Source organism: Sus scrofa, chromosome 12 (assembly GCF_000003025.6).
Source record: "Sus scrofa isolate TJ Tabasco breed Duroc chromosome 12, Sscrofa11.1, whole genome shotgun sequence".
Taxonomy (NCBI): domain Eukaryota; kingdom Metazoa; phylum Chordata; class Mammalia; order Artiodactyla; family Suidae; genus Sus; species Sus scrofa.
The window spans coordinates 22,409,956-22,434,943 of record NC_010454.4 but is presented as its reverse complement, the minus strand read 5'-3'; the positions used below and the strand labels follow the sequence as shown (position 1 = coordinate 22,434,943).

The 24,988-nt window shown below is 53.6% G+C and overlaps 2 protein-coding genes across 9 annotated transcripts; both read right to left on the bottom strand.

Moving 5' to 3' along the window:
* On the bottom strand, window positions 516-16,272 carry GSDMB (gasdermin B). Of its 2 annotated transcripts, none has more exons than XM_005653922.3 (11): window positions 16,152-16,272; window positions 14,472-14,744; window positions 8,721-8,892; window positions 6,238-6,409; window positions 5,024-5,108; window positions 4,618-4,653; window positions 2,969-2,995; window positions 2,047-2,207; window positions 1,785-1,923; window positions 1,344-1,414; window positions 516-870 (listed from the first exon to the last, which is right to left on the bottom strand). In XM_005653922.3, the coding sequence occupies exons 2-11, from the start codon at window positions 14,707-14,709 to the stop codon at window positions 730-732; spliced, it is 1,242 nt and encodes a 413-aa protein (XP_005653979.2). In that variant the 5' UTR covers window positions 14,710-14,744; window positions 16,152-16,272; the 3' UTR covers window positions 516-729. The 2 variants fall into 2 exon arrangements, with proteins under 2 accessions (XP_005653979.2, XP_013835150.2); XM_013979696.2 differs by having other exon boundaries at window positions 14,472-14,723; window positions 16,152-16,259.
* Window positions 17,200-23,814, bottom strand: ORMDL3 (ORMDL sphingolipid biosynthesis regulator 3). Of its 7 annotated transcripts, XM_013979685.2 has the most exons (5): window positions 23,590-23,605; window positions 23,116-23,195; window positions 20,216-20,415; window positions 19,174-19,325; window positions 17,200-18,768 (listed from the first exon to the last, which is right to left on the bottom strand). In XM_013979685.2, the coding sequence occupies exons 3-5, from the start codon at window positions 20,387-20,389 to the stop codon at window positions 18,633-18,635; spliced, it is 462 nt and encodes a 153-aa protein (XP_013835139.1). In that variant the 5' UTR covers window positions 20,390-20,415; window positions 23,116-23,195; window positions 23,590-23,605; the 3' UTR covers window positions 17,200-18,632. The 7 variants fall into 7 exon arrangements, with proteins under 7 accessions (XP_013835139.1, XP_003131546.1, XP_005653978.1 ...); XM_003131498.6 differs by lacking the exons at window positions 23,116-23,195; window positions 23,590-23,605 and adding an exon at window positions 23,665-23,814; XM_005653921.3 differs by lacking the exon at window positions 23,116-23,195 and having other exon boundaries at window positions 23,590-23,784.

The following is a 24,988-nucleotide window of genomic DNA, read 5'->3' as shown; positions in this document are numbered from 1 at the left end:
AGCCGCCCATACGAGAGTTCCTGCTGCATATAATATTTCCACAGATTTAAAGGCAAAATCACCCTAATTCAAAAGTTAGAAACAAATGTTATATCATCCTGGCTTCATGTATAAATCTCCATTTTTAAAACTGCTCCATAGGAAAATGTTCACCTCCCCCCATACGTTAACAGCGTCTATATTAGAGGGAAAAGGGAGATCACAGGGTACCTTTACTTTCGACTTTGAGAAATATCTGAAATGCTTTACAAGCGTTTTTTCTTTTAATTACATCGTCTTAAGATATATGCATATTAACTAGAACTAAAAGGCTTATGATGGAAACCAGCAATCTCCTACCTCCTCCACACCCCTTCCCACGCCTCCTGGCTTGCACTCCTCTCATTGCTTTCTTGCTTCCAAAGATGTGTTGAAATCCCTTATCTGCTGCCTAATTCCCTTTATCCTTGTGGGTTTCTATATGTTCCATCGCTTTACTGTCACTTGGTGAGATGGCAAGAGGGAGAGGAAACTAATATGGTCAAACTGCCACTTTTAATCAGAAGGTCATGCATACAATCCAGGCTGATTTTTGGACATGATCTCAAAAAATGGGGTGTCTCAAAAACCAGCCAGCGGCTTGTTTTAAAGACATTGTTCTGGTGACTGGGAAGCGGGATGGCGAGGATAGACCGGGGCGAAGACCACCCAGGGGCTTGTGGGGAGCATGGTTAAAGAGCTACCAGCGTGTTAGGAAGACACAGAGGTAGGCTTCTCCAGCTGCAGCAGGATGGAGACAACCACGTAGAGGGCCCAGAGAGTTCGTGCCTCGGGGTCAAAGCCCTCATCACCCAGCTTCTCACCCAGGTTCTGCTCCAGGATAGACTCCATCTGGAAGGAAATCACCCAGACTGTAAAAGCTAGGGACAAGGAAATATGCCAGAAGTGGCAAATACCTGGCCACACTCCTGAATCCTGAGCCCATGGCAGATGCAGTAATCCATCATGGCGCCCTTTCAGCCCTTTCGTGCGGAGCCCGGAGAGCCTCATGCACCCCATGTATCAACAGGAGCTGCCAATCAGTGTTGGCCCTCTAGATGGGGGCCACTGACCTCCCAGGACTAACAATTTTCCACCCCCTCTCTTGCCCCATAGGCAAGCAACAGAACCTACAAAGCCCATCCCAAATTGTCCTGGAAACTGTATGTCCAGGGCATTGCAGCAAAGCAGCTGCATAGACCTGAGCTGACAGAGGACTATGAAGTAGGAAGGGACTGGTCCCCGGGACTTCTGGATCCCTCGAGAGCCTGGGCCTTCAATTCTATGGGCCTTGAGACCTGGGCCCTCAGCCCAGGCTATCTTACCTCGCCCTTCAGCAGGGGCAGGGTCCTGTTTTCTAGGGCCTCAGCCACAAACCGCCGCTCCTCAGACAACTCTGGGGGCAAAAAAGAGGGTGGTTGGCAGAGAGGAGGGGCACATAGTAGGACACGGTTTCACGGTGTGATCGGACCTGGGGCAAGCATCACAGAAGGTTCCGGAGAGCCCCCAGGCGTGCTGGATGGAGGTTATTCCAAATGGGCTCTCTCCTTCCTTGTAGCCTGCAGGAGGTCATGGACTGAGCCGCAGGGCAGAGGAGGCAGCCGCTCAGTCCCTGGACTGGGAAAGACAGCCGGTTTCTGGGATGCGAGGGTCTATGCCTCAGAAGATGTAAGAGACAACGTATACCCCTTTCCTCCCAAGATTTGATTCCACACAGGCCCCGCAGCATCTCCTCCACCCCAGCCGACGTCCAGAGCCCTCCTCACCCTCCAAGGCATCCAGGACATCCCACAGGGCTTCCACGCGCGCCTCTACCAAGATCCCAGCTGTGTTAAAAAGGCTGCTTATGAGAGGATCTGCTGGGCCCTCCATCCGTAGCTCTCCGGAGCACTGGACCTCAGACACCTGGAGCCAGAAGTCGAGGGAGATGAGCCCCGTCCCGCTGCAGCAGGTGATCTTCAGCGAGTCCGCTGCCCTCCCCACAGGCCGCCTTCCCTCTCTGCCCTGGGTCCTCCATGGGCCTCTTACTCTTTGCTGTAGATCCCGGAGCTGTTCATCCTCAGTGAGGCACTTAGTGAGGCAGCTCAGCACCCATTTTTGCTCCTTCTCCGTCAGATCCTGGAGGACCCTCACCAGGTCCTGCACCTTCTCCTTCATGCTTCTGGAACCCTCCAAACTCAAGGACTTCCCTGTAGAGGCAGAAATTAGGAACCCAACCTACCCAGCCCAGCAAGCTCCATTACCAAGGGCCCTGGAGACCCCATCCTTTGTCGGTCTTTCTTCTAGAGACCACCTCCCCGCATCTTCCCTTCGTTAGTCTTTTCCTGTAAAATGAAGCATCCTTCTTCCCAGACCCCCACCGTCATTGCCTCCCAATGACACCCTTCCACCCTCCCCCAGCCTAGCACCAACCCCCAATTCTTCTCTACCTCTAGGAAATCCAAGCTTACTTAGTCCTTGCCATTCAAAGTGCAGTCTTTGGACTGCAAAAGGAGTGGTGAGGGTTTGAAAGAAGTTAGAACAGTGGTTCACAGCCTTCACTGTGCATGCGATTCACCTGGGGAGGAATTAAAAATCCTGACGCCCACACCAGGCCACACCCTCAGATCAATTAAATTGGAAGTTTCTGGAGGTGGGATTCAGGAATCACTAATTTTAAAGTAAGCCCCAGGTGATGTCTATGTATGATCAATGAGAATCACTGTGTTTAAAGTCGGATGTAACCTCTAAATTTGAAATTTGCTGTGAGCGCTGCTCTATCCTCCTCCCAACACACCCCACTACCACACACACACACACAAACACACACACACACACACACACTCCCTCTCTCTCTCTCTCTCTCTCTCTCTCTCTCTCAGCTACCCCACCCGAGCTGCACACCTTGAGGCCAGAGGGCTCGAGGGTGAGGAGTGCAGCTACCCCGAACTCAGCTGCCTCCCATCCTTACCTAAGCAAGATGCACCACCATCTTTCTCTGCAAAGAGAGGAAGAATGATCTCAGAGAGCCTTCAGGTCCCTTCCACCCCACTGTGGACGTTCTTTCCCCAGTGGTGGAAGTTTTCATATCTGGACCCTGAGCCCTCACTGTCTATGCCAGGGAGCCTCCCTCCCCATCACTGTGTGTAAATGACAAAGCGCTCTATTTGCAGACCCTTCCTGCATCCTCAGAAACAGGCAGCCAGAGGATGGCGCCTACAGGATCGAAGGAGAAATGAAAGCCCAGAGAGGGTGCACTGAGCCCTCAGCCACTCCGCAAATTTGGATTGGGGCAGGAAGTGGAATCTATCCCCTGACTCCTCAGTTATGGCACTTTATTTTTATTTGCTTTTTTTTTTTTTTAAGGGCCACACCCGCGGCATATGGAGGTTCCCAGGCTAGAATCAGAGCTACAGCTGCCGGCCTACACCACAGCCACAGCAATGTAGGATCTGAGCCACATCTGCAACCTACGCCACAGCTCATGGCAACGCCAGATTCCCCGACCCACTGAGTGAGGCCAGGGATGGAACCCGAGTCTTCATGGGTACTAGTCGAATTCGTTTCCACTGCACCACAACGGGAACTCCTGTTACGGCACTTTACAGTGACAAGGAGTCTCTTTGGAGCTAGCAAGACTTTGCCAAGACTGAACCTGCAACTTCTACGACTTCCAGACATTTTCCTGGAATTTTCTACCCCATCTAGACCTCTCTCTACGCCTTCACAAGACCTCTTGGCAGTACAGCCGTTATAGGATTCAGGGAAAGACTCTGAAATTCCAGAGGAAGCCACATTCTGAATGATAGGGATCTTCTAGACTAATCCTAATTCATTTAATTTAAAAAAAATTTTTTTTTTTTTGTCTTTTTAGGGCCGCACCCGTGGCATATGGAAGTTGCTAGTTCATTTTAAAGTTGGTATAATCATAGCTCAAAAGGCTATGGAGCTAGTGGATGGCAGGGCCAGGACTAGACCCTTAGACCATCTGAGTCCCAGTCCAGTGCTCCTTTCCCAGCTGGTGCTATTCTGTCAGAACTGGCTGAGCAGCTCCATTGTGCTTCCCAGGCCAACAAGCCTTCTTAGGGTTCTGAGCCCAGGATCCAGCACACTGACCTACATAGAGCAAGGAGCCTGGAAACCCTAGGCCAACATGCAATCCAACCCACTTCCATAGGCAGATTTTTCTCCTGCCCTTACCATAGTTCCCACGTGGGTGAGTTCCATTACATTCTCAGCACTAACAAGTCTGTAATTCCAGGCCATTTGATATCCTCTTTTTTAAAACTAGTACGCTTGGGAGTTCCTGTTGTGGCTCAGCAGATTAAGTATCCAACTAGTATCCATGAGGATGCAGGTTCGATCCCTGGCCTCGAACAGAGTTACGGATCCAGCGTTGCCGTGAGCTTTGGTGTGGATCACAGATGCAACTTGGATCCCACATTGCTGTGATTGTGGCTGTGGTGTGGGCCGGCAGCTGCAGCTCCAATTCAACCCGTAACCCAGGAACTTCCATATGCCGCGGGTGCAGCCCTAGAAAGCAAAATACAATAAATAAATGAATAAAAATAGTACCCTTGCCCATACTGGAATGAACAGAAGGCCCAGAAGCTCACTCACCGTGTGGAAAGGATTTTGTTTTTTCAGAAATAATATCTAAACCAGTTAAAGGAGAGAGGGAGAGAGAGAAAAAAAAAAAAAGCAGTTATCAGAAAGCTCAGTTCTCTCTCTGCAAGTTCCTCTTCTAGTTTCTCCCCAATCTTCCCACTCTTCCCCCTACCAAAAAAAAAAAAAAAATTTGTAAAAATACCGGGAGAGAGAGTTAATACCTCTAGGGAGAGTTAGTGTCAGGCTGGGGCCAATCCTGGGTTGGTGGCGTCTGAGCAAGGACCCTCCACCCTCCTTCCCAGGGGAACTCCCCCCAACCTTTGATCACACCAGGGCCCCTCCTGGTTGACACAGAGCCTGGCTAAAAGGACCCCCAGCCTCCAGCCCCAGCCCCACCGCCCCACCAGGCTTCCCTTACTCATGCTCTCCTCGTTGGGGAAGACGAGCTGCTTTAGGCGATAGCCCAGGACTGTCCCAGGGGGGACGGTCACCGCCTTTTGACGCTGGGAAAAAAGAGCTCATGTTGATTGATCCCTAGTTATCTCGCCTGACCCCCCAAACCATCCTGGGAGGTGCATGTTTTCATCCTCATTTTATGGATGAGAGAACCGAGGCTCCGAGAGGGTCGGTGGATGGGCCTGTTTCATAGCAGCAGGGCTGAAACTTGGACCTGAATTTAAGCCCAGAGCTCATGTCGTTTCCACTGCATTCAACAAATTTTTTTTTTTTTTTTTTTGTCTTTTGTCTTTTTGTTGTTGTTGTTGTTGCTATTTCTTGGGCCGCTCCCGCGGCATATGGAGGTTCCCAGGCTAGGGGTTGAGTCGGAGCTGTAGCCACCGGCCTACGCCTGAGCCACAGCAACAGGATCCGAGCCGCGTCTGCACCTACACCACAGCTCACGGCAACGCCGGATCGTTAACCCACTGAGCAAGGGCAGGGACCGAACCCGCAACCTCATGGTTCCTAGTCGGATTCATTAACCACTGCGCCACGACGGGAACTCCTTTTTTTTGTCTTTTGAGGGCCGCACCCACAGCCTATGGAGGGTCCCAGGTTAGAGGTCTAATCGGAGCTGTTGCTGCCAGCCTACGCCAGAGCCACAGCAATGCCAGATCCGAGCCGCGTCTGCGACCTACACCACAGCTCACGGCAATGCCGGACCCTTAACCCACTGAGCGAGGCCAGGGATCGAACCGGCAACCTCATGGTTCCTAGTCGGATTCGTTTCCGCTGTGCCACGATGGGAACTCCTCATTCAATAAATATTTACTGAGGACAAAACATGGCTGTTTTGTTCCAAGCGTTGTGGCTCCTGCCCTCCCGCCTCCTAGAAAGGAAGGCAGATGAGGAACAAGCAAAAAACACCCGAGTAGTTATGAAGCATGGGAAGCGCCATGAAGCAAATGAAAACAGAACATCCCTAGAGAGTAACTAGGCAGAGAGTTAGTGATGCCACCTGCACTTTCCTTGGGGCAAGAAGAGAAGTTGTAAGAAGGCCAAGGAGCACGCAAACCGCTGGGAGAGGTGGAAAGAAAGGGCTGATGAGCCTGGCATCTGGGCTGGCATCCCCCCTATCCTGCAGCTCTGAGCCACGTGGGCTCTCCCAGAGTCCCCGCCTCCCAGGACCCCAACCTTGCGTCTGTATCGGAAACCCAAACAATCCACCAGGAGCTGAATAACACATCCTTGTTCGCTTTCCAGGGTTTCAGTCTTTGTCGTCGTCAGGGTTTCTGTCACCAGATACAGGTCTTCTCTCATTGCTCGGATCGATTGGAACGAATCGGGCAGTTTACGCTTCAGCTTCCTGGAGGGAGTCAAGGGGGAATGAGAAGCCCACTCCCTCCCAAGGACGCTCCTCCCTCTCCACCAGCGAGTTCCTATGTGAGATTAAGCATTTCTGAGGCTGGAAAACCGAGGAACACGGCAGCCCCAGCACAGTTCACTTCACCCACGGGGGCAGTGGGCAGGGAAATCTGCAGGTCTGGAAGATTCCAGTGTGCCAGTTCTATGAATATGTCACCTGTCATTTCACTTAACCCTCACCCCAACCCTAGGATGTAGGCGGGACTGCATCCATTTGTCATAAGAGGCTTAGAGAAAGGTCCTGAACGGTCGTAGTTCACGCAGCTACTGAGTACACAGCGGGGATGCAAACCCTGGTCTGTATGAGACCAAAGCTGATGCCCTTCCCGGGGCCCTGAGATAGGCATCCCCCCGGCCCACAACACCCTCTTCTCTGAGAAGGGGCTCCAGCTCCCCGCTTGGGTCTCTGGGGCCTGGCCGCAGGATCCACCCTTGCGGTGCAGGAGGCATCTCCGATTCCATAAGGAGGTTCAAGCTGCGACATAAAACAGCCTGATGCAACTTCGGTTATTGGTGACCCAAAGACCCGCAAGAAAGACCTACAGCCTTGGCAATTCTGACCTTCCTCTGCTTAGCCAGCAACCTCCCCACAACCTATAAACACCGCCACACAATGAGCATTCTAGAAAAAAATGATTTCCCTTAGAAAAACTCCAAAGGTCCCTCACCAGCTGTGCTATGGTAGCAGGGAGAGGCCAGAGGACCAGTAAAATTTCACCGTAAGCCTTTTGGGGATTGTTTGGTTATTTGTTTGTTTTTGTCTTTTTAGGGCCGCACCCACGGCATTTGGAAGTTCCCAGGCTAGGGGTCCAATCAGAGCTCCAGCTGCCGGCCTACACCACAGCCACAGCCACATCAGATCCGAGCCGCATCTGCAATGCCGGATCCTTAACCCCCTGAGTGAGGCCAGGGATTGAACCTGCGTCCTCATGGAAACTAATCAGGTTCGTTACCACTGAGCCACATCAGGAACGCCAGCCTTTTGGTTTTTAATTGAAAAGGAAAAAGTGAAGGCATTTCCCCCCCCCGCCCCCCGCCCCCAGCTCAGGAAGAGCCAGCCGGGCGGGCGGGGCCCCTCACCCTGAGCCATCCACACTGTCTAACACACCACCAGCTCAGGAAGAAAATCCAATACCAACAACAACAGGACTGGAGGGGGAAGGCTGGTGACATCCTCTAAGTCCCTTGGAAGGACCACGCCCTTCGCTATCAGAACCTCTGTGGCACTTGATTGGTGCCACCCTGGAGGGGAGGGGTGGTGGCACTTCCTGGGCAGGAAATGTTCCCTGTGCTTCACTGGAGCTCTCTTACTGAGTAGTGTGTGCTGGGAGAAACAGGTTAGTCAAGTCAGTTCCTGGGCACAAGCTGTCCTTGGTGCAGTGAGAGAGAGGGGACCGGGAAACCGCTGGCTTGCTGCAAGACGGAGTGCAAATACAGATTTGGGCAACGGTGTAGGAAAACAGGGGAGAGCGGCCTCTTGAAACCAGTTGGTTTGGGTCCAAGCCAGAGTAGCCAATCACCCTAGAGTCTAGCAAGGAAGTGAGTGAATTGGAGGCATCAGAAGAAGGGTTCCCAGAGGCTGATGCTGGAAAAATGAGAAGGCGAGGGAAGAGAGGAGGGCACTTACAATGGGCCTGAATGGTATTACCTAAACTTGTCAAAGCCATCGAAAACAAGGAAAGCGTAAGATATTGTCACAGCCAAGAGGAGCCTAAGGGGACATGACAACTAAAAGTAACATGGTGTCCTGGATGGGATCCTGGAACAGGAAAAAAAAAAAAAAAAGACACCAGATAAAAGACCTGGGAGTTCCCGCTGTAGCTCAGTGGTAATGAACCTGTCTAGCATCCACGAGGACATGGGTTTGATCCCTGGCCTTGCTCAGTGGGTTAAGGATCCAGCGTTGCCATGAGCTGTGGTGTAAGTTGCAGACATGGCTTGGATCCCATGTTGCCGGGGCTGTGGGGTAGGCCATCAGCTGTAGCTCCAATTCAGCCCCTAGCCTGGGAACTTCCATATGCCTCAGGTGTGGCCTTAAAAAGCAAAAAAAAAAAAAAAAAAAAAGCTTCAAAAAAAGACCTGAATATGGAGCAAGAAGGACATGCTTGAGTGAAAGGAATGGGCTGGGGAAGTGCTGGGTGTAGGGAGCAAGAGGCTGCACCAGCCGGGGACCCCCCACCTCAGATGCCCTTGGGGCCCCAAATGGGCTTCTCCTTCCCTCCTTCCCCACTGCTGCCCACATCCAGCCTCACGTGTTCTCAAGGGCAGCCAGGAGTTGCCTGGGTGTCCGGGACCCCGAGACCTCAGCGTTGCACTTCCTGGACCTGTAGGTGGCCACTTCAAACATCATGTTTTCAGGTAATTTCACTGTCAAACCTCCCTTTGAATCCACGTTGTCTGTAACTCGGAACGGAGCCTTATGGTCTAGAAAGAGAAGGGTAAACATCACACAGAGGCTGACCCAAGACCTCTCGGAAACCCTGCCTGGGGCGCCCTGTCCTGGGCTCCCCTCCGTGATCGCCGCCCCTTCTGAGGACGTCTTCCAGCTGTGGCTCCCCAGACAATACCCTTCTCACCAGGAGTCATTGTGGTTGGAACCCACTCTGCCACCTTCTTACCAAATGACCTTGAATAAGTCCCTAAACCTCTAAATCTGTTTCCTCCCCATAGGAGAATAGGAGCAGTACCTACTTCCTGTGCTTGTGGAAATTAACTAACAAGGCAGTGAAGCACTTAACAAGCGCCTGGGGAGTTCCCACTGTGGCTCAGCAGTAACAAACCCAACTGGCACCCATGAGGACCGGGGTTTGATCCCTGGCCTCGATCAGTGGGTTAAGGATCCAGTGATACCATGAGCTGTGGTGTAGATCACAGATGCAGCTCGGATCCTCTGTTGCTGTGGCTGTGGTATAGGCCAGCAGCTACAGCTCCAATTCTAGCCCGGGGAATTTCCATATGCTGTGGGTGCGGCCCTAAAAAGACAAAAACAAAAACAAAACAAAACAAACAAAAAAAGTGCCTGGTACACTTACAAAATGCTCAAAAGATGTAAGCTCATCCTATTTAATTCTCTGAGAGGCTAGAATGAGATAAGAAGTAAAGCGAAAGACTCAGTGCCCTCCCCCGCCCCCCGAAGATTGGGAAATAAAAATTATGCAGAGTTCAGTCTCTGGGTTTATGTGAACTGTGCCGGTGTAAAATGAGGCAACTCTGGAAAGTTGCCCACCCGTGTGGACTCTGCCTGGCCTTACATAAGGCCTTGCGTAAGGGCCTGGATCCCAACTCAGTTGCTGCCCCGGAGTTAGTGGAGCAGGTGTGGAGGTGCCGCCCGGCTGAGCGCCTTTCTCTCACACCTCCCAGGTCTGAACCTACAGAGGAGGGAGAGTTTCTACGGTTGGATTTTAGAGGCAGGGATGGATTTCCAGAGGAAAAAAAAATGCATTTCCAAACTCGTGGAAACATGTCAGCCCTAGAAAGAGTGCCTGAAACCCACTGTTTCTTTTTCTTTTTATTTATTCATTTTTTTTTTTGGTCTTTTCTAGGGCCGCCCCCATGGCATATGGAGATTCCCAGGCTGAGGTTCTAATGGCAGCTGTAGCTGCCGGCCTACACCACAGCCACAGCAACTCGGGATCCGAGCTGCGTCTGCAACCTACACCACAGCTCACGGCAATGCCGGATCCTCAACCCACTGAGCAAGGGCAGGAATCAAACCCACAACCTCATGGTTCCTAGTCGGATTCGTTAACCACTGAGCCACGATGGGAACTCCTGTGACCCACTGTTTCTTGAGAAACATACAAGTGTGTGTATATTTTATCAGAGAGAAAGAAATATCACAGCTTATGCATACGAAGACGACAGTGTGGAGAGGGGCAGGGGAAAAGAGTAACTCTACAGTGGAGGAAGCTGCCAGGCACTACCTCAGTCAGGAGACCAAGGTCAACTTCCATAGTGATAAGTCAAGTTCATAGTACGTAGCCTTGACATGATGCGATGTGAACGGCCCTTGACCTCTGCAGTCTTCCTCCCCCAAACCCATGACCTAGGTCTAACCACGAGAGGAAAGCATCAAATTCCAGTATAGGGGCAACCTCCAACGGGCTGAGCAGTATTACCTAAAACTGTCAAAGCCATCAAAAACAAGGATAGTCTGGAAGTTCCTGTTGTGGCTCAGCGGTAACCCATCCGACTAGTACCCATGAGGACACAGGTTTGATCCCTGGAGTTGCTCAGTGGGTCAAGGATCCGGTGTTGCCATGAGCTGTAGTGTAGGTCACAGACATGGCTCAGATCCAGCGTGGCTGGGGCTGTGGTGTAGGACAGCAGCTGTAGCTCCAATTCGACCCCTAGCCTGGGAACCTCCATATGCCAAGAGTGCAGCCCTAAAAAAAGACAAAAACAAATACAAAACGCACACATGCACACAAAGGAAAGTCTGAAATATTGTCACAGTCAAGAGGAGCCTAAGGGGACATGACAACGAAATGTAACAGGGTGTCCTGGATGGGATCCTGGAATAGAGGGAAAAAAAAAAAAAGACACTAGATAAAAACTAAGGAAATCTGGAGTTCCCCTCGTGGAGCAGCGGAAACAAATCTGACTAGGAACCATGAGGTTGGGGGTTCAACCCCTGGCCTTGCTCAGTGGGTTAAGGATCTGGCGTTGCCATGAGCTGTGGTGTAGGCCAGCGGCTACAGCTCCGATTAGACCCCTAGCCTGGGAACCTCCATATGCTGCGGGTGCGGCCCTAAAAAGACAAAAGATAAAAAAATAAAATAAATTAAAAAAATAAACTTAAGGGAATCTGAATAAAGGACTTCAGTTATAAAAAAAAAAAAAAAAAAAAAACAACAAAAAAAAAACACCTATGTAGGAGTTCCTGCTGTGGCACAGCGGATAAAGGATCTGACTGCAGCAGCTCAGGTCACTGCAGAGGCACAGGTTGGATCCCTAGCCTGGCACAGTGGGTTAAGGTTCCCGTATTGCCACAGCTGTGATGTAGGTCACAGCTGAGGCTCAGATTCAGTCCTACCCAGGGAACTTCCATATGCTGCGGGTGCAGCCAAAAAGCAAAAACAAAAAGCAAACAAAAACACCTATGCACACCAAACTGAACATATAGTTGAAAAAATAATAATCCATTCGAAAAGAGAGCAGGCCAAGTTGCTGAAAATCAATTTAAATTACCAGTTCACCTCATTCTTAAGGATTTTTTTTTTCAAGTTTTTAAGTTTCACCTTTGCCTCTGAAGTTTTTATGCAAAGAAACTTTGCCTGAAAGGAAATTAACTGACTTAATCAAATTAGTTTTTCCATACCTAAACTTTGCCCCGGCCCCTGGGGAGTTATATGATCATTGCAAAACATCCTAGTGGGTTTAGAGTTTTTCTCTGTTTTCAGTGAACTTGTTTGGCCAACTGATTTTTTTTTTTTTTTTTTTTTTTTGAGACCTGGCATTTAGTATTTTGACTCTGGGCAATTCTCTTTTTTAGAGAATTGACTCAGAGCCTGAAAAATGCTAAGCTGAAATTTTCCTAAAGGCCCTGCCTTGCTTAGTTAAACTCCACTTGTGGGGAGTTCCCACTGTGGCTCAGCAGAAACGAATCCAACTAGTAACCAGGAGGTTGCAGGTTTGATTCCTGGCCTGGCTCAGTGGGTTAAGGATCCAGCGTTGCCATGACCTGTGGTGACCGCTGTAGCTCCAATGTAACCCCCAGCCGGGGTACCTCCCTATGCCATGGGTGCGGCCCTAAAAAGCAAAAAATAAAATAAACTCCACTTGTGGAAAAGCCCCCACCTCTGGGTAATCTAGGCACCTTCTTGGCCATATTAACAGCAGCGCTTGGCACATGGCAGGAGCTGTAAACCTGTACAGTGGTGGTGGTAGAAGTGTTTTCCATCTCTGGGTGAGACCCAAAAGGACTTTGCCAGGGACGTCTGAGCTATAAAACTCCTCACCGGAGCGGGGGGTGGGTGGGGGGGGCATGAAATGCTGAAATAAGTCTCCAAGTGAGTGTTCATCAACACCTACCCTGGGGCTTCTGAAACCGCCAGAACCCCAGGAATCGCTGAGCTTGGATGCAGGGGGATGGAACAGACTCCTCTGCTAAGGAGCCCTGAGGGAGTTGTGCTCACCAGCAACTTCCCATTTCAGTCAAGATCTCCAGGGGACAGGAAGGAATAATAACCGCCAGCAGCAGAGTGACTGGGGCGAGCATCTATGAAAAGCTCCCTCTGTGCAGACACAGTGGTAAATGATTTACAAAATTTATATCATTTGATGTTTGCAACAGTCTTCTCCAGTTGATAGATGAGCAAACAAACTTAGATAAAGCAACTTGTCCAGAGGTCACACAAATGGTTAGAGGCAGAGCCAGGCTATGGAGTTCCCGTTGTGGCTCAGTGGCTAACGAATCCAACTGGGAACCATGAGGTTGCAGGTTTGATCCCTGGCCTTGATCAGTGGGTTAATGACCCAGCGATGCCGTGAGCTGTGGTGTAGGTTGCAGACGAGGCTCGGATCCCGTGTTGCTGTGGCTCTGGCGTAGGGCGGCGGCTGTAGCTCTGATTCAACCCCTAGCCTGGGAACCTCCATGTGCCGAGGGAGTGGCCCAAGAAATAGCAAAAAGACAAAAAAAAAAAAAAAAAAAAAAAAAAAGAAGTGAGATGCCCCCAGCTCTAGCCTGAGTCCTTTCTTAGTCACTAAGCAAACAACCTCCCTTTATTTACCCATTTAAATGATAAACATAAACACATGAGAAGACTTCTGCTAATTTAAAAGAGAATTAAGGAGTTCCCACCATAGCACAGCACAAACAAATCTGACTAGCATCCATGAGGACATAGGTTCGATCCCTGGCCTTGCACAGTGGGTTAGAGATCCAGCGTTGACATGAACTGTGCTGTAGATCCCAGATGCGGCATGGATCCCACGTTGCTGTGGCTGTGGTGTAGGCCAGCAGCTATAGCTCTGATTCGACCCCTAGCCTGGGAACCTCCATATGCCTCGGGAGCGGCCCTAAAAAGACAATTAATAAATTAAGGTGAACTATTCACAAAGGGGAAAAACTACTAAAGAAGACTATTTAGGAAGCGTTTCCCATAAAAATGTTTCCCACTGTTGTGTCTCAGTGGGTTAAGAATCCAACTAGTATCCATGAGGATGAGGGGTCAGTCCCTGGCCTCGCTGGGATCAAGCTTCCCATAGTCTGGGAACGTCCATATGCTGCAGGTGCAGCCCTAAAAAAGAAAAAAAAAAAAAAGAAAAGAAATTTCCATGATTCCTTTTCCCTTTTCCTCATGCAGATCTTCCATACAGTTTTTTATCGTTTTTCTTTTTAGGGCTGCATCTATGGCATATGAAACTTCCCAGGCTGGGGGTCCAATTGGAGCTGCAGCTGCCCGCCTGCCACAGCCACAGCAATGCCGGATCTGAGCTGCACCTGTGACCGACACTGTAACTTGCAGCAGTGCCTGATCGAGGCCAGGGATCGAACCCACATCTTCATGGATATTTGTCAAATTCTTAACCCTTCTGAGCCACAATGGGAATTCCTCTTCTGCACATTGCTTAAATTGAGGTGTATGGACGCATACGTATGAACTCCACAGCGTCTTTTTTTTTTTTTTTTTTTTTTTGGTCTTTTTTATCTTTTTGCCTTTTCTAGGGCCGCTCCCTCGGCATATGGAAGTTCCCAGGCTAGGGGTCTAATCGGAGCTGTAGCCACCAGCCTATGCCAGAGCCATAGCAACATGGGATCCGAGCCATGTCTGCGACCTACACCACAGCTCACAGCAACGCCGGATCCTTAAGCCACTGAGCAAGGCCAGGGATCAAACCCGAAACCTCATGGTTCCTGGTCAGATTCATTAACTGCTGCACCACAACAGGAACTCCTCCACCGTTTCTTTGCTGACTAGTTGACTTAGTGGATCGCAATGGGGAGTTGAGAGTCGGGTTGGGTAGGAGTTGACAATGTCTCTCAGCCATTTGGTACTGACCTTGGAGCCCAGACACCAGCTTATCAAAGAGCTCGTCACCCTCCTGCACCTCCAGGATGTCCACTAGTCTAAGGTCTGCCTTGTCGTACTGGTGGCCAAAGAACCGTTTCTTCTTCTTCACCAGGTAGAGGCAGTGGAATCTGTCAGCATCAGTGAGGCTTCGGACGGCAATCCAATCCCCCTGAGGATCCACCTCTCGGACCACAGCTCTTGTGGCTGCCTCAAACTCCTTGGGCATTGTGCCTGGGCCAACTGGGGAAAGGATGCCAATTTCTGTTGAGGGGAAGGGGATACAGGTTCAGGTTTTTTCACCTTCTATCTTTGGCAGCCTGGGGGTCAAGCATGAGCCAGAAGTTCTAGGACCACCCGAACTTGCAATGATTTGCCTTCCCTGTTTCTGGAGGGTGTGGTGTTCCCTACCCACTCAGGTTCCCCTCTGGCCCTCGTGGAACCCTTCTGGAGGAAAGACGGAGCGCTGATGGCCCCGTAGGAAACTGAGACCTGTTTTCTGCAGCTTCCACAGCAGAGATGCCCCCTTGCTCAGAGGGGCCTGACAGGTGGGGAGGCAGGCCCAGCAACCCCAGCCAGCCCCCAGCCAGTCTCTCTCCTAGGAAGAGGCAAGGGGCCTGGCTGCCAGACCTCACGTTATGGACCCCAACAGATCACTTCTCCCCTGGGTTCTGACTGCTGGGCTTCCCTCCCTTCCTTTTCTGCAAGGCAGCAGAATGGGTGGCCCCACCCACCATTTTCCAGTGATACATTGGCCTCAGAAGGAAAGAGAAAGTACAAGAGTGGCTTGGAGCTGGGCGCCCTGGAGAGTGCCCCCCACCCCCAAGTCCTGTCACCTCAGTTTCTAGTCACGTTCTGAAGGGTCTCCTCACACTTGGTAAAATAAAATGAACCCCAAAACCCCACCTGGGGCATCTCCTCCTACCCACTCACCCCTTCACCCTCTCCTGGTCTGCCTGTAGCCTCCACGGCACCTGCCCTGTGGGACCCTCTGTAGGCCCATCGCCAGTTCAATACCTCTAAGCAGCAGCTCTTTTTTTTTTTTTTTTCTTTTTTTTTTTCTTTTTAGGGCCACACCTGAGGCATATGGAAGTTCCTAGGCTAGGAGTTGAAGCAGAGCTGTAACTGCTGGCCTACCTATGCCACAGCGACGTGGGATCCAAGCCATGTCTGCGACCTATACCACAGCTCACGGCAATGCTGGATCCTTAACCCACTGAGTGGGGCCAGGGATCGAACCCCCGTCCTCATGGATACTAGTCCGGTTCATTACTGCTGAGCCACGACAGGAGCTCCAGCAACAGCTATGTCCTCACCCCGCTGGACCCTCTGGGCTCTCTTTCCTCTAGCTCCTATTCTCTCTCCTTCCATCAATCACTCTACAACTCCTTCCTTTTGAGATCGCTTTCCCTTTCTTTAGACTCCTTTGCCTCACTCCTAGGGCCAGGCCACCCCTCACAAGCTTCCTGGCCGCCTCCCCCAAGTCCTTTCTGGCCAGCCCAGGCCCTTACTCACCCATGCTCCCCTCTCTGTCCCTGCCCCCATCATGGTGGCCGACTCCCAACTCACTCCCAACCTAGGAATTCTTCTGGGTGATGGAAAGGCAGGGCCCAGGACCCCCAGGTCCAGCTCAGGGGCCACCCAACCTCTTTTCTGTCCTCAGCAACTCACCAAAACTGGAGGTTGTCCGAATCCCCTCTGTGTCAGATCTCTCTGCACAGTTCCTGGCCACTGTCTCAGGAAGCTATAATGTGGAAATGAAAAAAAAAAAAAAAAACTGGAAAGCTAGGTGCCCCGCCTCTCAAGGTTTTTGATAAGCCAAATTGAGGCTGGGCTGGAGGCAGAGAGGCCAAAGGTAAGAAACCCAGCAGAAGGCGTTCTTGTTGTGGCTCAGCAGATTAAGAACCCAAAAGAGTGTCCGTGAGGTTGCAGGTTCGACCCCTGGCCTTGCTCAGTGGGTTGAGAATCCAGTGTTGCCTCAAGCTCAGCGTAGGTCACAGATGCGGCTCAGATCCCATATGGCAGTGGCTGTGGTGTAGGCCAGCAGCTGCAACTCTGATTCAACCCCCTAACCTGGGAACTTGCATATGCCACAGGTGCAGCCCTAAAAAGAAAAACAAAACCAAGGAGGGACCCAGGGAGCAGGTGCGAAGTAGACATATTCACACAGATGACAGTGCCCGGAACACACTGGAAGGACCCCTCCCTCTTCCAGCCATGTGAGACTGAGTAAGTCCTCTGCCCCTGGTACTCCTGCTTGGGGCGGGAGGAGGAAGCAGGAAGATTCCTCTAAAGACACAAAGGCCAGGAGGAGATGCAGCCCTTATAGAAAGGAAGTGAGGCAGGGGAGGGATTCAGAGGAAAGGACTGGGCAGCCCTTGGGCCTCTGGCTTCTTAGTGAAGCCATTGCCGAACCGATGCCCTCCCAGGCCGTGGCACAAGCTATCCATCCCTCTGCCAGCCTGGCCTGGCTCAGCCAGCCGGTGGAGCCCAGAGACATCAGTTCTGTCTGGGGAACAGCCAGGCCAAGCCCCAAGCAGAACGCTGCTCGCTGGCTGGCTGGCTTGCTGCCTCTGCCAGTTTCCCCACAGCCCCTCCAGCTTGCTCTGCTGGGGGCAGCAGTCCCAGGTAGCCCCCTCCATCCACTGATGCACCCGCCCTGCCCTCACCCTTGCCCCCTCCCCCAGGGCCCTCCAGGAAGCAGAGGCCAGACTCTGGGGAAATAGGAACACACGGTCCTTTATTTGCGTTTCTCAGAATACTGTACAAAGGGAGTAAAAATCCTATTCACACTTTGCTTAGAAAGATTTTGAGGTGAAAGTTCCCTATGATACATGGGGTGGGGGTTGGGGGGACCAGGAGGCTGAAAATAGGGCCGGTGACCTCCCCCACTTCCCCCGAGGCCCTGGCACCCACACCTCAGAAGGAGCACAGACCCCAGTCAGAGCCCAGCCACCTCCTCAGCCTGAGCTGGGAGCACCGTGAGGTCGCTCCCATCACTCCCTGCTCCTCCAGGGACCGTGCAGGACTCTGCAGCCCAGCAACCCTGTCTGGGATGTGGCCTGATGGCCCCCGATGTGCATGTCACACGAGAGGCCCTGCCTCAGTCTGCACCAGGAGGTTACAAACGGGCCACCATTCATCGTTTCAGTCCCAGTGTCCCCACGCCCCACACACCACTGCAGAGACAGCGTCAAACTGGACCTGTGCTTTCATGACTCATGGGCCCTTCCCACCCATCTCCACCCCCTCACGCCAACCCAGGAGCTTCCAACCCACAGCAGCCTCCCTTCCTATTACCCGATCTGTGCTATGGGTACAGGACCCCTCCAGGCCTGCCCCCCTCCCAGACTGCTTCCCAAAGAATGAGGTTGAGTCTCTCCCCCACCCCTCCCACGCCAACCCCTGCTGCCATGTGGCCCCATTCCTCTAAGTCTAAATTCACCATGCCCACCCCGGCCCCAAAGCCCCTCCCCACCTCCACCAGGGCCAGGATGGCGGCAGCCCTGGCCCCCCCACCCCTGGGACCACGCGAGCCACACTCAGCCCTGCTCTCCTTCTCCTCACCCTCCCCACTCGCACCCAGTACCCGGGGTGGGCTGTACGGGAGCTCTTTGACCTGGCTTAGACGATTCGCTACCCAGAGGGATGAGGCGTGTCACACACCTGCTTTCATATATATATATACATAGAAGCACGCACTGAGTGTCGTTCTAAAGACTTAAGAATTAAAGTGAAACAAACTAGAAGCTGTACCGTCCCCTCTGCCCCCGTCACAGGGGGTAAAGTGCTTTAGCAGTCTGAGGATGAGCAAGGGAGCCGGGGCGTTCCCTGGCCTCTTGCCTCAACCTTGCAGGTCTGTGTCCAGCCCAGCGGCCCAGCCCATTCCAAGACCACCCTGCAGGGTCTCTATCCAAAAGGCAAAAGGAAAAGATCAAAAAAATCGCAGGGGTCAGAGCCCCAGCGGGGCCCGCCCCAACCCACTACAAGCTACTTCGAGTCTGCTAGCGGGGGAAGAGAGGGGGAAACTGGGGCCCCGAGGCGCCACCTCCATCCCTGGCGGTACCCAGAGGCTCCTTCCGTCATCGTCAGCCTCACGGCACAGGCTTCTGCCCCTCCCTGCCATCCCGGGCAGGGGAAGGGGCTGCACCCTCAGTACTTGTTGATTCCAAAAATCCGCACGCCGTGGAGCTGGGGCAGCTTGGGGATGAGCACGCTCATCAGGGACACAGTGTTGAGGATGAAGTGGATCTGGTCGTACTTGGTGTAGAAGCTGGTGAGGAAGTACCTGGGTGGGGAAGGGCAGGGAAAGACGTGAGACTGTCCGGACGACCCCCTTCTCCTGCACTCCCTGGCGGGGGCAGGGGGAGAGAATCCTGACAGCCGAGGAGGTATGGAAAAGACGCCCAGAACAGATGCAGGGTGGCCAGATCCCCCCTCCCCCGGCTCTAAAGAAGCCCCTGCTGACTCGGCCCCTGGCTCTCCCCCAGGCCTGTGGGCCCAGCGCACTGGGGGAAAGGAAGCCCCAACCAGGACCAGGGAAGCACAGGCCTGTACCCAGCAAAGGACCCAGGGATGCTCCCCCCCTGCCCCCTGCCCTCCTGCTCCTGGCGAGGGCTTAAGCCTAGCGGGCCCCAGGGTCCCCCAGGCCATGGCCTTCCTGCTGGCATCCTCCTCTACCCAAGCCACTCACAGCACGATGGGGGTGATGGTCAGGAATTTCCGAGACGCCGTGAACTGGACCCCATAGTCCATCTGCTCCCAGTGGGTCAGCAGCCTTGCCTTGCCCTGGTCCGGGGTCTCAAAGGGTGTCCCCTTCACCGTGTGCAGGAAGATGTACATGCCCTGGAGCGAAGGGTATTGTCAGAGGACACAAGAGGCCAAAGGCCCTCCAGCTCCGCTCCGCCCCCCGAGCCACACACGTAGGCTCCAGGGGATCTAGAGCCCCCTTTGCTGGGCAGGTCAGGCCGCAGGTCAGGCTGGAGCAGCCAGGAGCCTGGGTGGAGAATAAGGGGACCCACCAGGTAGAGGGCAGGCCTGGCATGAGGAGAACTCACGGGGAGGAGGCAGGCACACAACCAGCATGGCGGTGCCACCCCTCCAGCCCAGGGCCAGCCTCCCTGGGCCAGCTGGGAGGGGGCAGGCTGACAGGAAGGAACTGGTGCCCTGCTTGCCCACCAAGAGCACCAGGAAGCGAGCAGGCAGTGAGGGAGCAAAGAGGGGCAAGAGGGAAAGACGCTGTGAGATCCGAGCTTGGGAAAGGGGTACTTGTGCCCCGGGCTAGGCACCTGGGGCCTGCAGACTCTTTGGGGCTCTTAGTTCAGCTCTCAATGGCCCATCTTCCAGACCCACAAGCCACCCCATCCTCGAGGTGTGGACACATCTGCAGATCTTTTTTTTTTTTAGGGCCACACCTGTGGCAAATGGAGGTTCCCAGGCCAGGGGTCAAATCAGAGCTACGGCTGCCGGCCTACACCACAGCTCACGGCAATGCTGGATCCTTAACCCCCTGAGTGGGGCCAGGGATCGAACCTGCATCCTCATGGATACTAGTTGGGTTCATTACTGCTGAGCCACCACAGGAACTCCCAACATCTGAGTTCCAATAAGGGGGAGTGGGGCAGAGACAAGAAAGCTGGGTCTGGGGTCTAGTGATGGGTATGTTGTCACCCTGACATGTGGCCCCCGTCTGGGGGGCTCCTCCCCCTCCTTGGCACCCGAAGGCAGGCCCTCACCATGTTGTGGATGAGGTTGGTGAGGGTCCAGACAACGGGGACGCTCACAAAGGGGATGCTGAGCAGCACGACGTGCAGGAGCCCGATGGCCAGCACATAGGACAGCCAGATGCCGCGGCTGTTCATCACCCGCGTGTTGGGGTTCACCTCGCTGTGCGCCGTTCCCACATTCATCCTGCCGCCCCTCTCCTGCTGCTCTTCTGCGGCACAAGCGGCACAAGTGAGACAGGTCATACCACTTTCCCTGCCCCCTCATGCCCTCGGATCCTGCGGGGAGAGAGGCTCTACCCTCCCCACAAACTCTGAGCACGTCTACTGTTTTGATTCTCAAGCAAGTAGACGTAACTCTATTCAGGTCCCACTGCCGGGTTGAGATAAACACAGGCTGCTCCACACATCATCCAATCAGGACGGTGCCTTTCCAGGGACTGGGACTGCCTGGGTGGCCAGATCATCCGAAAGCATCCAGCCCCAGCGCGGGGAAGCCACTGCCCATCCCACAACCTCATCCTCCAGCGGGCCCTCTTCCCACAAAGCCCAAGGGACCAGAGAGGAGGCCTGTCCCCTGAGAATCACTCAGCATGTCCCCTGCTGGACCCATCTCGCCGCGGAGGGTCCAATGTGGGACACTGCCACCTCTGAGGCCCCCAGCCTCCCCATGAGCAGGAATCAAAGGAGGGGAGAGCAGGGAGTGATAGATGAAATATTTGGGGATCACGACTTCTGCCCATCTTCCCTAACGCTCCTATCCTGGGTCTCCCCCCGTCATGACCCAGCAGGACTGGTGGGTAGAAAGAAAGAGAAAAAGAGAAAACAGACTAGAGACAACCTTTGCCTAGACCTGGAAGCCGTCTTCTTGGTCATATGAAAACAACCCGTCCAGATGTTTTACCCATTTGGCAGCCACTCAGCTAACCCTCGTGATGACACCCACTTGGCTGCCACACCAGCAGGGCGCTTTTCTCCACCAGAGGAGACGCAAGGAGGGAGAACGCGGCCAATGGCTCCAGCTCCCACGGGTGGCTGGGGCCCACGTCAACACAGCTCTCCCAGGGACACAAAACCACACCTGTGGCCTCGCTCCTACCCCCTTTCCTCACTGCCCACCCGTCCTCGCCTTGGCCTCCTTGCCCAGCACCTGTTTCCAGGTGTGAGTTAGCACCATGCCTTCCCCTGCCCAGCTCCAAGGGCAGAAGCCCTGCAGCAGGAGGAATCAGGAGGGCTGCCCCTGATGCCCAGGAAACAATGCAGCCCAGCTGCATTCCTGGATGCAGGTAAGAAGGGGAACGAGCAGCCCCTTGTCCAGAGCTCAGCTGTCCCCGGATCCCTGTGACCAGCAGGAGGTTTGAACAGGTGGCACGTTTGTACTGGCTCACCTCCCTAGCTGAGGGAAGATCCTACCTGATAAAGACCCTAAGGTCACTGCCATGGTAACAGCCTCATCTTTCCTGGGGATACAGATGGGGGGATCCTGGAAGCACCCAGAAGGCCACCCCCCTCACCCTGCTGCAACCAACAGACCCACCCGCAGGCTCAGCTGCCCTCAATCTCTGGCTGGGATCAAAGAGCCTGCATGGGAGCTGGAATTCTCAAGGATCGGTTCCCTACTTCCGGGATAATGGGAACGATGTTCTCTTCTTAGGCGGCTCCAAACTTAGAGACCCCAGGGGAAACATGACCCACAACACACCTTGCCAGCATACAAACAGACAAACGACAGCTAGGACACACCCTAGCAGCAGTGATGCTCCTGCGGCCCATCAGCTCAACCCATTAAGCTGGATAATTGGGCCTCACAGAAACCCAAGGAACTAGAAAACCAGGACTGGCTCGGTTGTTTACCTCCCCAGGGCTTAGGGCTTCAGTTACCCTAACACAGCTCTTGGGACACCTACCATGCAAATGCTTCCACCAGGTGGAATGTTGGGGGGGGGAAGAGGGGGAAACTCGCTAAGAAGTAAGGGCTCTGAGGACTTAACTACTGACTAAGGAGAGAGAAAGAGTTCCCTGAGTCTGACCAGAAACCGCTGCCCTCCCCCACTTCTCCCTAACCTTGACCTACAAGGCTGTTAAAGTAGCGAGCAAGACCTCTAGCCCTCCCTGGTATTTTGCCCAGGAGCGCCAAGAGCCTTGCTGAGTCCCAGATCATCCCATACTCCTTCCTGGCTGTAACAGGGCATCCAACAAAGCCTGATGACTCTAGGAAGGACTCAGACCTATGACTTAACCGATTCCCAGGGAAGCTTCTTTCTGCAGCCTGAAACACTAGATGCCCTGAAAGCAGAATACCCCAGGAGACGCCCCCCCCCACCCCCAACAGACAGATGAGGTCAATAAACTAAGAAAATGACAGGCAGCAAGAAGCACTCTTGAGGCTTCTGTGTGACTAAGGCTACATATCACTTCCATTAGTGAAATAACCAACTTCCCCCAGCCCAGACGGGAGAAGTGGGGAGAAGCTGGCAAAGACAGAAAAGTGTACATACAGCAGCTGAGGCTGAAAAGTTCTACTGCCATAGCTGGCAGGTGGCTGTTCGCGTCAGTCCCTGATGTGGTTTCATAACCTGCCTCAAACCAGAGCCTGCAGCAACTCTGTTCTGTTAACCACTTTCTCGCTGGTAGTTCTTTCCTACTCCTTCCCTCTCTTCCCCTCTTGCTCTGAACACAAATATCCCTGCCCAGCCTGTCAGACACCTAAGCCAAGGCCACAGTGCCAGCAGCCAGGTGAGCACTTTCGAGTCTCTCCCCCAAGTCAGGGCAGCAAATCTTTCTCTGGGTGAGGAGCACAAAGCATCCAAGCCTGCAACCTGGACCCCAGCGGGGAGTCCCTGGCAGCACGCCAGAATGCCATTCTCATTCTGCCCACCCCCTAACCCGGAGGGCTACCGTCGCTCGCTTACCTCTCAGCTCTGGCCCTGCCTCCGGGACTCTGGGGGGCAGTGGGAACGGAAAGATGTCGAGTACAGCAGCGAACCCCTAACTAGCAAGGGGAGAGGGCGAAGCGAGGAGGCGGAGTCCTTACTATTGTTGGGGTTTTTCTGAGTGAGACTGCAAGCCGAAATGGGGGGCCTCCGCTCCGTTCCCCAGCCTGGGACCTCTCACTCGGAGCCTGGCCCGGCCTGGAGCCCCACCCCCCGCGTTCACCCAGCCCTGGAAGCTGCCAAACCTTTATCCCCAAAGCCCAGCTGCTCCCCGCCCCCCACCCCCAGCCCGAGCGCTCCTCCTCGACGCTCCATCCCCGGCCTCCAGTCCCCACTTGCCCTTTTCCCCATCCCTTCGAGTGATGCACCCTTCTCGGCTGATGCACCCCCTCAACCTCCGCTCAGCCAGTCCGGGACCCCTCCAGTCCCAGACGCCTCCTTAACAGCCCCCACCTTCTTTCCCGTCCCGCCTGCTAGCCCCCGGAGGCTCCCGGTTAAGCCACTTGGAGGCCGCTCCTCCGGACTCACCGTGCGGGGCCGGACGTCGAGGGCCCGGGAGGGGTGCCCGGGGGCGGGGGCCGCTGCTGCTCCAGCAGCTGTAATAACCCGCGGCGGCAGCCACCCCGCTGGCAGCTCGGGCCGAATCAGCGCCCGGCGCCGGCCCCCATTACGTCACCGCTCAGCGCCTGCCCGCCCGACGCCTCCTGGGAGTTGTAGTTTTTCTCCCCTGCTCCAGCCCAGGCCGCTGGGGCCGCACGGAGGTTTTTAATAGTACGTGCGCGTCACAAAGTTCAGATGGTATCGCCTTGGCGCATAACAATTCCTGCCTTGGCATCCGCGCTCCTGTGGAAATCACTCTTGCCGGGTTTTGCAGATGAAGAAACTTGGAGTTTTAAGTAACTTGCCATAGGTCCCTGCTCGCCCCCAAGCTGGACCCGAACCCAGAAATTCTGACCCCAAGTCAGATATTTTCAATTCCACCTCTCTGCCTCTGCCCTGGCCCTCCGTCAAACGACTAGCCTAGCTGTTTGCCTTGCTGGGCCCTCCTGGAAGCGGGTTTTTTCACGATGTTTTTTAGGATAAGAGTCTGGCGGGTAGAGAACGCAGTCTGTGGGCAGACTGTCTCCTGCTCAGTTGCCTCTGACCCGGGCTGGCCTGGGACCGGCCACATCCTGGGCTTCACCACATTAGATGTGGGAAGAGGACATGTGACTTGGGAAGACTCCCTGCTGAATAACTACAACCCTGAGTCCCAGTCCCAAGTCAGCTGTGTGGTTTGGGGTGGGAGGGTCTCTAGTCTGTAGTTTTCACATCTGCAGGCTCTAAAGGCTAAAGCACAGGTTTCTCCTGGCACAGATTTACCAGGTAGACTTATCAGGCACTCCTCACCACCTGCATAACCCTAGGCCAATAACATCTCTTAATCTCTGATTCCACACCTGTGTAAACCTACCTCTGAGGTTGTGCAAATTCAAAAGAATGTATCTCAACAGAGTTCCTGTTGTGGCTCAGCGGCAACAAACCCAACTAGTATCCACGAGGACATGGGTTCGATCCCTGGCCTCGCTCAGTGGGTTAAGGATCCGGCATTGTGGTGAGCTGTGGTGTAGGCCGCAGACACGGCTTGGATCCCACGTTGCTGTGGTTCTGATGTAGGCCGGGCGGCTACGGCTCCTATTATACCCTGAGCCTGGGAACCTCCATATGCCCAGGGAGTGGCCCTAGAAAAGACCAAAAAAAAAAAAAAAAAAAGTCTTTCCCCCCTCCCCGAAGTGAGCCTGCTTAACTCCTTCACCTTTTCTCTGGGATTCTTCCAGCCTCTCTGAAGTTGATCAGGGCTCTGCTCTTTGCC

Excerpts from the sequence above, each read along its gene's own strand:
- GSDMB (XM_005653922.3), bottom strand. The coding sequence starts at position 14,709 with ATGCCCAAGGAGTTTGAGGCAGCCACAAGAGCTGTGGTCCGAGAGGTG. Across the intron at positions 2,996-4,617 it reads AACAAAATCCTTTCCACACG|AGAAAGATGGTGGTGCATCT; the intron begins GTGAGTGAGCTT and ends CTCTCTTTGCAG. Across the intron at positions 2,208-2,968 it reads TGGTGGTGCATCTTGCTTAG|GGAAGTCCTTGAGTTTGGAG; the intron begins GTAAGGATGGGA and ends CTGCCTCTACAG.
- ORMDL3 (XM_003131498.6), bottom strand. The coding sequence starts at position 20,389 with ATGAATGTGGGAACGGCGCACAGCGAGGTGAACCCCAACACGCGGGTG. Across the intron at positions 19,326-20,215 it reads CCAACCTCATCCACAACATG|GGCATGTACATCTTCCTGCA; the intron begins GTGAGGGCCTGC and ends CCTTCGCTCCAG. Across the intron at positions 18,769-19,173 it reads ACCATCACCCCCATCGTGCT|GTACTTCCTCACCAGCTTCT; the intron begins GTGAGTGGCTTG and ends TTCCCCACCCAG.